Consider the following 14016-nt stretch of genomic DNA (forward strand, 5'->3'; position numbering starts at 1 on the left):
TTATGGCTGAGTAATATTCCATTGTGTGCCATTTTTCTAGATTCCACATACATGAGTTAATATACAATAATTGTTTTTCTCTTTCTGATTTACTTCAGTCTGTATGACAGATTCTAGGTCCACCCATGTCTCTACAAATGACCCAATTTCATTCTTTTTTATGAGTAATACCATTGTATGTATATATATATATATACCTTCTTTATCCATTCATCTGTCGATGGACACTTAGGTTGCTTTCATGTCTTGGCTTTTGTAAACAGTGCTGCTATGGGGTGCATGTATATTTTTGAATTATGCTTTTCTCTGGATATTTGCCCAGGAGTGGGATTGCTGGATCATATGGTAACTATCTTTAGTTTTTTTAAGGAACCTCCATACTGTTCTCCATAGTGGCTGTACCAATTTACATTCCCATCAGTAATGCAGGAGGAAATACTGTCTTTTGAAGAATTAAAGTATTTAAGGAAGATATGATTTGTACCCCTCATTTAAGAATTCTGGCGGTTTGGCGCAGCCGCGCGGGGGGCGGGACGCCTCTTTGCCATTCTGCCCGCACGGCGAGCGGTGGGAATCCGAGTGAGGAGCTGCGACAGGACGGGGAGGCCGACCATCGGGACCCTGCGCCTGCAAAGGCTTGTTCCTTTATAGAGTACTGCAGAAATCTCCAGGTAGCTGTTCACTTTGAATTTGATTAAGAAAGAGGACAAAAGCTATTCATTTGGATCCAAGGTCTGCCTGTGAGTCGACTATAGGGCTTATCAACACTGGAAGCAAGAAAGGAGAAAATTGCACCAGATCAGTGCAGGCCTATCTCCAGTGGTGTCTGTGGTGGCCTTGAAGTGACAGAAGATCATCACCTTCAACCCAGTTAAAGAATATAAAGACACTGACCTGGGACATATTGAAAACCAAAGCCAAGACTGTATAGAGCTATCTATATAACTGGGCTTCACCCATGGCTGGGGTTAAGAATGCAAGTAGAAAGAATAGGAGTAGAAAGAATGAGAGTAAAAAGAAGGCCAAAACTGAAAAAAGGGCTGGTGTAGAAGCTGAAGCCAAGAGGGAGGCTACTGGCATGGTCAGATCTGTAGCCAAGACCCAGGCCAAAGCAATAGCCAAGGCAGGGACTCAGGAAGATGCAGTGGCAGAGGTGAAGGCAGCATCTAAGAACAAGATTGTTACTGAGATGAAGGAAGGAGGTCTGGCAGATTTCAGTCCCAAAGCTGAAGATGAGGCCACTAGAGCATCTCGGTTTTGTTCTGTGGCTGAAGCTAGTGCTGAGTCCAGTGCTGAGTCCAGGTCTACATGTAAAGATAAGACTGGTATTGATACCTGGTTTTGGGCTGGGGAAGAAGCCAGTGTTGGTTCCTCGTTCTGGAATGGAGAAGAGGCTCGTAATCGTTTCAGTGCTAAGGATGAAGGTAAAGCTGATATTTGTCCCCCATCCTGTGCTAAGAAGTTGGAGCCTGTGGCTGGGCCCAACTGCAAGGCTAGGCCAGAGGCTGAGGAGGAGGAGGAGAACGTTATTGGGAGCTGGTTTTGGGATGGAGATGAAACTAGTTTTGACCCTAACCCTAGACCTGTGAGCAGGATAATTAAGCCCCAGCCTGTGGATGAAATTAATGAAAAAGATAGGCCCAAGGACCGGTCAGAGGTAACTATCTGGCCCAAAGCTCCTGCTGTAACTCCAGCAGTGTTAGGCTTTAGACCCCATGTCCCATTTGAGAAAAAGCCTCCTTCATATGTTGTCCTGGCCTCCGCTGAGGAAAATACCCATTCTTTGCCTGTGGCAACAGCGGCGTGCCCTTCTAGGAGCACTCCCTCAAGCTCACAGCCTGTCTCTGAGTACCCATTTGGTTCTGACCCTTGTATCCAGACCATAGAGGAGATTAGACGCCAAATCAGGATCAGGGAGGTGAATGGGATTAAGCCATTTGCTTACCCTTGCAAAATGGAATGCTACATGGATTCTGAGGAGTTTGAAAAACTTGTTACCTTACTTAAATCAACTACTGATCCTCTCAGTCATAAAATAGCTCAAATTGCAATGGGGCTCATTAATGTTCATCAATTTGCCCAAGAGTTCATTAATGAGGTGGGTGTAGTGACACTTATTGAAAGCTTGCTTAGTTTCCTTCCTCTGAAATGAGAAAAAAGGCTGTAATTACCCTTAATCCCCGCTCTGGGGATGAAAGACAACGCAAGGTTGAATTACATGTTAAACATATGTGTAAGGAAACCATGTCTTTTCCCTCGAACTCACCTGGACAGCAATCCGGATTAAAGATACTAGGACAACTGACTACTGATTCTAACCATCACCACCTTGTTGCCAATTACTTTTCAGAGCTTTTTCATTTGCTCTCCCTGGGAAATCGTAAAACCAGAAATCTTGCTTTGAAAGTACTTTTGAATATGTCTGAAAATCCATCTGCAGCCAGAGACATGATCAATACAAAAACATTAGCAGCATTAAAGCTCATCTTTAACCAAAAAGAGGCAAAAGCCAATCTCGTTAGTGCTGTGGCCATATTTATTAACATAAAAGAGCCTATCAGACAGGGCTCAATTGTCGTTGTTGATCATTTGAGTTATAATACACTCATGGCCATTTTCCGTGAAGTTAAAGTGATCATCGAAACAATGTAAAATGAGCTAGAAATAGAAGAGAACCCTTTGAACAATCTCCAAACTCTAACAGGCTGTGTGTTCCCAAAGATCCATGCATAATGTTTTGGTTATTACAGTGTGCATGTTATAAATTACATCTTTAACACAATATTACCTGTGACAGTCTAGGTCTGAGCTAGACCATTTTGGGGTATCAAATTAATATTTCATTGTGAGTTGAAAACATCTGTTGATTATTCTCTTGTGTAGATGGGGAGCTTTTTAACATTTAAGATAGCAAATTGGTGCATCATAAGTAAGCTAACTTTTCATTAGTGTCTGCTTAGATCCATTTGCAGCTTCAAATGATTTTAAATGATAATATCCTTGAATTTATAATCTAGTTGTAGAAACAAGGCATATACACACAAAAAGATACCTAACAGTACACACACACACACATATATATGTATACACACACACTCATTGCCAAATGTGCACTCTCAATACCTAAAGAAAGCAGGGTTGCTACCGGCTGTTTAATGTAGAAGGAATTACTATTTTTCCCCTATTCTACCTGCATCAGCTAACTCATTCTACAACACACAAATGGCCCTGAATCTCAGATAAAATGTAATATTCATGTTTTATTTTGCTACTACATTTATAACTCTTATATTGTTAGGCTATTTCATTTATGTCAAGTCATCTTGCAGAAGAGAGGGGAGGTAGATGTAGGGAGGAAACATTTCCTGAGTACCTACTCATGTCAGATACTGTGTTGGCATTGTATTTTTCAGGTTTCTTCTTCTCAGCAATGGTTCTCTGAGCTATGTACTGGTATTTTTTTGTGTGATTATAACTCGTTATTCTGGATTGCCTCCAATGGCAGTTAAGGAGGTTGAATACTTATTCCTAGATTCCCACAGCAGGCAAGTGTGGCATAGGTGTTTTGTCTGATACCAAAACCCACTCTCATTGCACCACTTTATAGTCCTCTTGCACTTTTTTGTGTGGCGGCCTTCAAGGCTCACAGACTGGTTTTAATGATTCACTTTTGCTGTAGATAATGTCCCTGCCAGTCTTGCAATTCTTAACTTCCTCTAAATGCACATGTCCATTAGGCATTTGGCTAAACCTTGCTGGAGTCAGAAGAAAAGTCTGGGATGAGTGTATGGATTTTAACTGGCAGTGTCTGGGAAACAGTAGGTGCCCCAAACTGTTGAATGAATGAGATGTAGATTTGGAGTCAAACAACTGAAATTTGCTATGTGTCCTTCCTGTCTTCTTCAATAAAGAACTGGAATCATTCTGTAAAAAAAAAAAAAAAAAAAGAATTCTGGATGATCTAAACAACTGATGTACTATAAATTAATAAATACTACTTTGCTCTATCTTTAAATACATGAACATTATGTGAAGAAGCATACTTGTTTATCTCAATAATAAATAGGTTGATACTTAAAAGAAGAATTGATTTGTTTTACACTATGTAAATAAATCAATCATATATTTTCTTGAGCAAGAGAAAAAATATTTTTGAATGTGAAGCAAATCATTGTTGACATTTTATCTTGCTCCTTTATATCACTAACACTTGAAAGGAAATATTCATACAATCTTTTATGGGAATGAAAATGTACAGTAGGGAGAAGGTTAACTAAATGCTCTAAATAAATATTATACACATTTAGAGTGCTGCTGTAGGACAACTTAATGTTCATTATATTGAACAGAAATACTGAAAGCAAAAATAAAACATTCCCAAGAAAAAGTAAATGTTTTGTGGCGAGTCCTATGCTTGCCATAACTTTTTTTTTCACTTGAGATCATTTGCTATTTCTATTCATGAGGCATAAAAGCCAATCAGAAAGCAACATCCAAAAGCTGTGGCAGCCTCATTGGTCTGCAGACCCAAAAACTGGATTTCAGAGCTAGCAAGGAAGTCAAGAATAATAGGTCAATATCTCAGACAATGTAGACTGCAGAAAAGTGTATCCAATATTCTATGTGCTATTTCTGATTTCTGAGTCCTAAGCTGCACACGCAGGTGGTGAAAGACTTTTATCTTTGTTAAAGAAATTTAATCTATTGCTAAAAGAAAAAAAAAAACCTGTAGAGCAAACTCTAGACCCAGATGGCTTCACTACTGAAGTAACTTTCATTGTGCTGCCCTTTCCCATGCTACAGCAGTGTCACTGAGAAGTGGCTGAGTGGCTAGGGATGATATTCTGCACAACTCTTACAGTGATATGGCCACATGCCCATGAATTCTAACCGGTGGAATGGGAGCAGGTTTACTTTACTTTTGCCTTTACTTCCTAGCCCAGTGCATAATGCCCTCACACCCAAGCCATTTATTATTAATGAGATAAATAAGTATTCCCCTTCACCTAGTGTTCATGTAATTAAAGACACATTCTATCCATTGACTTTACACTAGAAATGATCAGTCATTTGTGCATTTCATCTTGGGAAATTACTCATGTATCAGAGACAGATTTGAGCATATTCTAAAGCAAAGGGAAGAGAGATTGAAGTGGTGGTCAGTGTTTCTGAAAGAGCAGCAGGCGCTGAGAGGCTAAAAGGCCTCTTCATAGGCAGGAGATGTAGAGGAGACAGAGGCGAAAACACAGAGAAAATCGGGTAGGGAGAAAGGAGGTAAAGTACCTCAAACTTTGTAGTAAAGTAGGAGGCAAAGCCATTTGCTAAAGCCAGGGGTAGGTTAGAAGGCTGAGACTGAGAAGCCTGGTGAAGATTTGGGACAAGTGTTCCAGTAAGTAAGAGAATATTCATTAGAGATAAATAAAAGGAGTAATAAATAATGAGGTAGTCAAATGAAGCTAAGTGGCCACACCTGCTAAAACTAAAGAACAGTGATGAACCAGGAAAATTGAAAGGAAAGAAACTGGCAACACCAATTCAGTATCAGTGGTAAGAGAGGAAATGTCAAAGTTTCTGGAACACTGGCTGATAGAGCATTAGACACATGTATAACCCAGCATGAAAGAAATAGAAACAACATGTCAGGTCTTTGTCAAAGAAAGACAAGGTAAAATTTTAAAATCTAGTTAAGGACACAAGACTTACATATGTTGTTAACAGGCAAGTTAAGTAAAAATACGTGAATAAGAATAAATGATCATGTTGTAAATCTCAAACAAAATGTGTTGGGGAATAATTAAGGTGAATGAGTTTGAATAGAAGAAGTTTCTCGAGGAAGATGAAGTTCAAGCCGAGTTTTGGAAAAGAGGAGAGGGGTGGGCAAAACAAAGATTCCCAGCTGGCAGAGGTATGGAGGAAACTGAGATAGGAAGGAATTGTCAGAGCTCTTGAGTGAGCCTTGGTTTCAAGCTTTCCTGAGGGTCCCCGTATGCAGCTCTCTGCCAAGCGAAAGACTAGCCGGGGTCAAAGAGGAAGAGGAAGAGAAAGAGAAGGTAAGTATTTCTGCTTGAGTCCCAAGGGGCAGCCCAGTTAGCGCGCTCACCTGCAAGAATGGAAAAGTGTATCTGTGTTAGAACTAAATCACTCCTGTCACATAGAAATGCCTCATCTGCCTATACAGAATAAATCATCCTTGCCAAAGCTGGCTGCTGGTTTAGTGCAACTGTGGAAACTGAATGACGCTCCAACCAAACAATAACTTCCTTCTCTGGACCCAGCTCCCACAGCCAAACAAACAAACAAACGATAAGAAATGTCAAAAGCCTGTTCATTTTGAAAAAGCCCTACAAGCACTGACCTGTCAGAAATCAGGGGACAGCATCCATTCACCCTCCAGGAAAGGTAATTTTGAACTCATTTCAGTAGTTGCCTGAAATTAAGTTTAACTGCAGAAAATTCTTCAGTTGACCTACAGCTGATCTTTTACTTTGTCTTTAATTCAGTTGCTCAGAAAGTAAACCAGTCCATTTGAATTGCTGGAATGAGAGCAAAGCTTTAAAAAAAAGAAAAAATCAGAAGCAAAAACAAGCAAAAAAGTGTCAAAGCCATCTGCTTGGGGAATATCAGAACTGATGCAGGTAAATAATTAAAACAGTTTGAGTGGCCTTTTTGTTTTCCACACAAAAAGAAAATTTCAGGACCACATGGTATAGAAGTATCACATATGGAAACTAATTAAAACCTTGTCAAAGGAAGCTTGTCATCTCCTATACTTCGGTAAGTGAACAAGAAAATAGGACAAGATTGTTACAGAAATGGGCAAAATAATTTACTTTAAAATTTGTCATTCTTTAAGAGAACACATCTCAGGAACCCAAGTTGCTTATCTTGGGGAAGTTACAGTTGTTTTGATCAGAAACAAACACAAGTTTGGACTAAGCTCGTCCAGAATCTAAAGTATAGAAGAATTTAAATGTGCTATTACATGGCATCTGATGTTCATGTCATCAAATCATTGCATTAACGTAAAACAAAACACAACATGCAAACAAATAAAAAGTCAAGGAACCTCATTCCAGAGGTGTATGAAATACAGATGAAGTGGCTCAGAATTGAGATTCAGGTTACCTGAGTTCAGTTCTTAGCTCGCTGTGTTTTGGTTACGGGGTCAGTCAGGACTTGTCATTATCCCTACCCCACCCAGGAACCTCAATGGATTATTTAAATTGTACATTCCACTCCACTTCCATAGTCCCCTGGAGATTTTGGTACACCTAGTTAAATATATTTTATTGAACTGACTTTAGCAAGGTGCAAATTTCATATTAACCATCATCTGCTTATCCCACAACACCCCCCAACATATACATGTACTCTCTCTTCCTCCTTTGTTTTGTTAAATTTAGATATCTCTCATAGATTCTTTTTAAGTTTACTGATAATTTTATTTTTATGAAATCCAAAAATCAAGCAAAATTGACCTAAGTTAATAGATATTAAAATGTTGATTAGTTACAGAGAGCGGAGATTAACTGAAAAGGGTATGAGTTAATTTTCTGGGAATGGAAAAGTTTAATGTCTTGTTTGGTGTTTCAGTTACATAGGTATATGTATTTGTCAAAGTCAGCAAATAGTACAATTAAAATTTATGCATTTCACTCAGGAAAAGAAAAACAAACAAATATGTCCAAATACCATGTGTTCAGCACATGAAAATATGTAGGCATACCTCAAAGAAATTGCAAGTTCAGTTCCAGACTACCATCATAAAGCAAATATAAAGATAAGCCTGTGAATAATTATTCTCACCTTTCTATCTGGGCATTCCCTAATTCTCAGACTGAGAAAGGATTTTATTAGGGCCCCCCCCCCCCGACTAGGTGCTTTAGATGTATGATCGCGTGTTATCCTAAGAATAACCCTGTTCGGTGTGGACTATTATTATCCTAATGTAACAGATAAGAACAATGGTGATGGAGAGAATACCTGACTTGCCAGAAGTCACACAGCCAGAAAGTGACACAGCTGGTACTAAAACTCTATGTCTTTCTCAAATGCCTGCATAGGTAAGTGTTATGCTGTAGGGTCTAATCTGAAAAGAAAGGACCTGATATCAATGGAAGGGTCCTCATTTATGAAGAGTTTACCCTAAGATCAACAACCCTTGTCCAGAATCTGGAGCTGTATTTGCTTTTGGAAGTGAATTGTTTGGTCCTAAAATGGTTCTGAAATATTTCTTATGGAAAGACTTGTAAAATAAATCAAAAGAAGAATGTGTAACTAATGAAAGAATCTGGGAAGGGAATTCAGCTGCCGTTAATCAGTTGGAATGTTAAAAGTTACTGAACAGTAAAAATTACAATATTGCTTTTTTAACACAGTATAACAGGTATTTCAAATACTGGTATAAAAGAAATCTTTGGGGCTTCCCTGGTGGCGCAGTGGTTGAGAATCTGCCTGCTAATGCAGGGGACACGGGTTCGAGCCCTGGTCTGGGAAGATCCCACATGCCGCGGAGCAACTAGGCCCGTGAGCCACAACTACTGAGCCTGCGCATCTGGAGCTTGTGCCCCGCAGCAAGAGAGACCGCGATAGTGAGAGGCCCGCGCACCGCAATGAAGAGTGGCCCCTGCTCGCCGCAACTAGAGAAAGCCCTCGCACAGAAACGAAGACCTAACACAGCCAAAAATAAATAAATAAATAAATTAGTTAATTAAAAAAAACAAAGAAATCTTTGGTAAGATGATTAAAAGTCGTCATACACATCTATACACTCATGCCTGTCAAATTGCAAGACTCCCCATAGAAATATTTTTACACTCTCATTTGGTAAACTATTTCATTTTAAAATTATTCTAGGAAAATAATTTGATTTCCTTTTTTCCCCAAATATAAATCTACACAGATCATTAAAGTCCTTTTAATCTTGCTTAATCTGATTATAGCATTATTCAGCACTATGTGAGTTTTTACAAATTTATAAAGTGAAAGTATATGTACCTCCCTTCTTCCCTCCTTAAGCCTAAACTTATAGTATCTCCTCTAAGTGGATACAGACTGAAAAATGTTGCAAAGTAAGACACTTAGATGCCATCGTATGATTTTATGTGGAGCCTATGAGAGTTGCCACCTACACACATGAGCTCAGTATATAGCGATCAAGATTCAGAGATGAACATTTGGTCCAGGTATACAGCACGATAAAATCAGGGTATTAGACCTGAAACTTACCTTGCTTTAGATCCCTTGTAATGTTTACCATAGTGCTCATTTGGGAAATAGTTACTGATTTAATGAATAAAGCAATGTATTCTGTAGGAGAGCTGACAGCTTTGCAAACAGCAAGAGCTTTTTTTTTTTTAATTTATTTTTGGCTGCCTTGGGTCTACTTGCTGTGCATGGGCTTTCTTTAGTTGCGGTGAGTGGGGGCTGCTCTCTGTTGTGCTGCGTGTGCTTCTCATTGCAGTGGCTTCTCTTGTTGCAGAGCACGGGCTCTAGGTGCGGCACTCAGGCTCAGTAATTGTGGCTTAGAGGGCTCCAGAGCGCAGGCTTAGTTGCTCCAAGGCATGTGGGATCTTCCTGGACCAGGGCTCGAACCCGTGTCCCCTGCACTGGCAGGCAGATTCTTAACCACTGTGCCACCAGGGAAGTCCAGCAAGAGATTTTTTTTTTTTTTTTCCCCTCTATGAGAACATGCTGGAGTCAGGGAATTCTCTCTTCATTAAAGAAAAGGACTAACCAAAGATAATAGGGATGCATCTCAGCTTTTTCACTCTGAGAGGACTATTGCTAGCACCTTCTGATTGTAAAAGTGACTGTAAAACACACTCAATTGCCGCTTAACCTCTTATCCAGACTAAATAATCTTCATTGTCCGTGGATATCTGGCTCTTTTCATTGGCCACTAGAATTGAGCATAGTTCCCTATGTTCTACAATAGGTCCTTGTGTTTGATTTACATTCTTTTTTTTTATATATACTTTTTTAAACATCTTCATTGGAGTATAATTGCTTTACATTGCTGTGTTATTTGCTGCTGTATAACAAAGTGAATCAGCTATACGTATACATATATCCCCATATCCCCTCCTTCTTATGAGCACCGAGTTGATCTCCCTATGCTATGTGACTGCTTCCCACTAGCTATCTATTTTACATTTGGTAGTGTATACAAGTCCATGCCACTCTCTCACTTCGTCCCAGCTTACCCTTCCCCCTCCCCGTGTCCTCAAGTCCATTCTCTACATCTGCGTCTTTATTCCTGTCCTGCCCCTAGGTTCTTCAGAACCATTTTTTTTTTTTAGAATCCATATATATGTGTTAGCATATGGTATTTGTTTTTCTTTTTCTGACTTACTTCACTCTGTATGACAGACTTTAGGTCCATCCACCTCACTACAAATAACTCAATTTCATTTCTTTTTATTGCTGAGTAATATTCCATTGTATATATGTATCACATCTTCATTATCCATTCATCTATCGATGGACACTTAGGTTGCTTCCATGTCCTGTCTACTGTAAATAGTGCTGCAATGAATATTGTGGTACGTGACTCTTTTTGAATTATGTTTTTCTCAGGGTATATGCTTAGTAGTGGGATTACTGGGTCATATGGTAGTTCTATTTTTAGTTTTTTAAGGAACCTCTGTACTGTTCTCCAGAGTGGCTGTATCAATTTACATTCCCACCAACAGTGCAAGAAGGGTCCCTTTTCTCCACACCCTCTCCAGCATTTAATGTTTGAAGATTTTTTATGATGGCCATTCTGACCGGTGTGAGGTGATACCTCATTGTAGTCATTTGCAAATATTTTCTCCCATTCTGAGAGTTGTCTTTTCCTCTTGTTTATGGTTTCCTTTGCTGTGCAAAAGCTTTTAAGTTTCATTAGGTCCCATTTGTTTATTTTTGTTTTCATTTCCATTTCTCTAGGAGGTGGGTCAAAAAGGATCTTGCTGTGATTTATGTCAAAGAGTGTTCTTCCTATGTTTTCCTCTAAGAGTAAAAAAAATTGGTTCTGATGAACCTAGGGGCAGTACGGGAGTAAAGACGCAGACGTAGAGAATGGACTTGAGGCACGGGGAGAGAGAAGCGTAAGCTGGGACGAATTAAGAGAGTATCATTGACATATATAAACTACCAAATGTAAAATAGATAGCTAGTGGGAAGCAGCTGCATCACATGGGGAGATCAGCTCGGTGCTTTATGACTACCTAGAGGGGTGGAGTAGGGAGAGTGGAGGGAGATGCAAGAGGGAGGGGATATGGGGATATATGTATATGTACAGCTGATCCACTTTGTTATACAGCAGCAACTAACACAACATTGTAACGCAATTATACTCCAATAAAGATGTTAAAAAAAAAAAAAAGAAATCCCATGCGCAGCAATGAAGACCCAACACAGCCAAAAAAAAAAAAAGAGTCATTAAACCAAACACATTGGGATAAGAAATATATCACAACTTAGACTTCTAGGTTGAATGCAACAAAATAAGAACAAAAAGACCAGTTTTTAGTTGAAGGAGCATATTTTGGTGCCTTTATATCCAGCAGTTACCTGTGATGCCTCCTCTTGCTCTACCTGACTCTCACTTAGAATTTAATTTTCTAGTGCTCAGCTTACATTCCACACAAAAACTTCACTCAGATTTTTCAAGTTGGCACTTTCAACATTTTACTATTTGTTATTTTATTCTTCCATTTTTTGTTTTAACACTCTCTTACTTCTCAGAGAAGTATAAAAAAATAGCTTTCTCTACTTTTGGTTGAAAATCTTTTGAATTGCTCTTTTTGATCTACATCAAGGAAGTTGTTAAACACTTATCAGTGAGTTCCTGTAAGTTCGTAATCACAGTTTCTTTAACTCAGACATGACTATCTTGCTCTTGATCTCTTCTTTCCGACTTTTGGAACTGAATATATTAGCTTAAATAAATGAATATGTCATTTTTCTATCTTACTTTTCGAGACCATTGATGTGATAGAGATCAGAATGAAATGCTTTCTTTCATTTTCTACATTATTCTGATAAAGAGGGCAGAAAGGTAAAACTGTCTTTAAATGGAATCCAGTGTCTCATGAGTATTCAGGACTTAGAGTAGCTGACATTGGCAAGGATTGTGGAATGAAGAGCATCGATGATAGGTCTATAATAAAAATGTGGTTTTATCAGAGAAGACATTCTGCTTGCCTTGCTTCTTTTATCTGACATCTAATCAAGCTGGAACCAGATTACACCAGGAAAATATTGTATTTGTAGCACTGGACGCCATCCCTTTCTATAGCCTGAAAAGTGGTCATGATTCCTAGCTGGCTACATCTTTTTCTTTGTGGAGTTAATTATCCCACTTATAGTGTATCTTCTAGGAAATTAACACCATAAATAATACTTGGGTGTTCATATGAATTTTGTCCAAGTAATGATTAAGAACTATAATTTTCCATTGACTTGAAGGTTATATAAAGGTCAGGAAAATAAAATAGCTTCTCTTTGTTGAGACTTCTACTATACAAAGAGCCTAAGAAATAGACCTTATATTTCCTCATGTTTTATTTTTCAAAAGCATCGCTAGTATGAAAAACAAATGTAATGGACTAAGACATTATTACCTTATTACTACCAATGATAATGGAAATAATAGAACTAATATTTTACATTTTGATACTTCTGAGCTTGCGGAAATTTTCCCATGCTTCATTTGTATCTCACAAAAACTTTATCTTATAGGCTGCATTTTGAAGGGGGAAAAGTCCTAAAACTTACTGAATGCTTATGTTGTGTTGGCATATTTGGGGTATTTGCAAGTATATTACCTTTAATCCTTTAAACAATCCAGCAGGGTCAACTTATAGATTAAGAAAATGAGGCATAAAAATAGTAAGTAATTTTTTTCCTGAATATATGGAATGTAAGTGAAACTCATTCATTCATATACCCAACTCTCTACTTACGATTCCACTTGGATATGTTTGCATTATCTCAAACTTTACATGTCCTAAGTTGAATTCTTTATTGTCACTATCAAATCTGTGCTTCTTCATTTCTCCCTTCTCGGTAAATGGCAACACCATCCTCCCAGTTGCTCAACTCAAAAATACTGGAATCATAAATATTTTCTTTTATTTTCCCACATTCCACACCAAATTCATCAGCAAATACTATTAGTTCTACCATATTTATCCTGAATCAAACCATTCTCATCAATTCTACTTAGAATACTTTGCTCTAACCATCATCATCACTCACCAGAACCATTTTAAATAGTCTCTCAAGTGGCCTCTTTAATTCTATACTAACTCTCTCCATAGCCTACTCTTTACAAAGCAGAGTACTCTTTTGAGAAAGTAAATCATATTGTCACTTTTGTACTCGCAACCCTGCAATAGCTTGCTCTTTCACTCAAAGTGTTAGCCATGGTTTTAAAGGTCTTACAGACCTGTCACCTGCTCTTCTCCTTTCACTGTCTCATAGCCCCACCCCACGTGCCCTGGAAGTCCTCTTTGACCAAGCCAAGCACACACTACTTCATGCCATTTGAGAATCCCTCTTACTGGATGGCTCTTCTCTTAGATATCCACCGTGGCACCACATTTCATCAGGTATCTGATCAAATGCAATCTTATCAAAAAGACTTTAATCTATTTTTTAAATAGCATCCCAGTTACTCTCCCCTTCTAAGCTTTAATTTCTCCTTAGCACATTATCAACTGATATGAATTTATTTATTTTGTTGTATCATCAATCTTATGTTATTAGCATGGCATCTCCAAGAGAGTGCTGACCTTGGTTTGGCTCATTGCTATATCTCTAGTGCAGAAAACAGTGTCTGGAACATAGTAGACACTCAATGAATATTTGAAATAGCCACACATTCAACAGATACTTACTAAGTCTCAGAAATGTGGTAGCCACAATCTTCTGAAAGATTTAAATCTAGTAGATAAAAGTAAACATTGATCTTGTAAGAGCACTGAGTGATAAAATCAAGGCTCACACAATGGGTATGGAAGCGAGCAA

The 14016-nt window shown here is 38.5% G+C and overlaps 1 protein-coding gene across 1 annotated transcript; it reads left to right on the forward strand.

The window, feature by feature from the left end:
• Positions 1-958: 958 nt before the first annotated feature.
• Positions 959-2915, forward strand: LOC102980783 (G protein-coupled receptor associated sorting protein 3-like). Its single transcript, XM_024123067.2, is given in 2 exon segments — positions 959-2129; positions 2132-2915. Coding segments are annotated over 2 exon segments (1692 nt in total). The 3' UTR covers positions 2653-2915.
• The last annotated feature ends 11101 nt before the right edge of the window (positions 2916-14016 follow it).

The sequence above is a fragment of the Physeter macrocephalus genome, chromosome 6, assembly GCF_002837175.3.
Source record: "Physeter macrocephalus isolate SW-GA chromosome 6, ASM283717v5, whole genome shotgun sequence".
NCBI classification, from domain to species: domain Eukaryota; kingdom Metazoa; phylum Chordata; class Mammalia; order Artiodactyla; family Physeteridae; genus Physeter; species Physeter macrocephalus.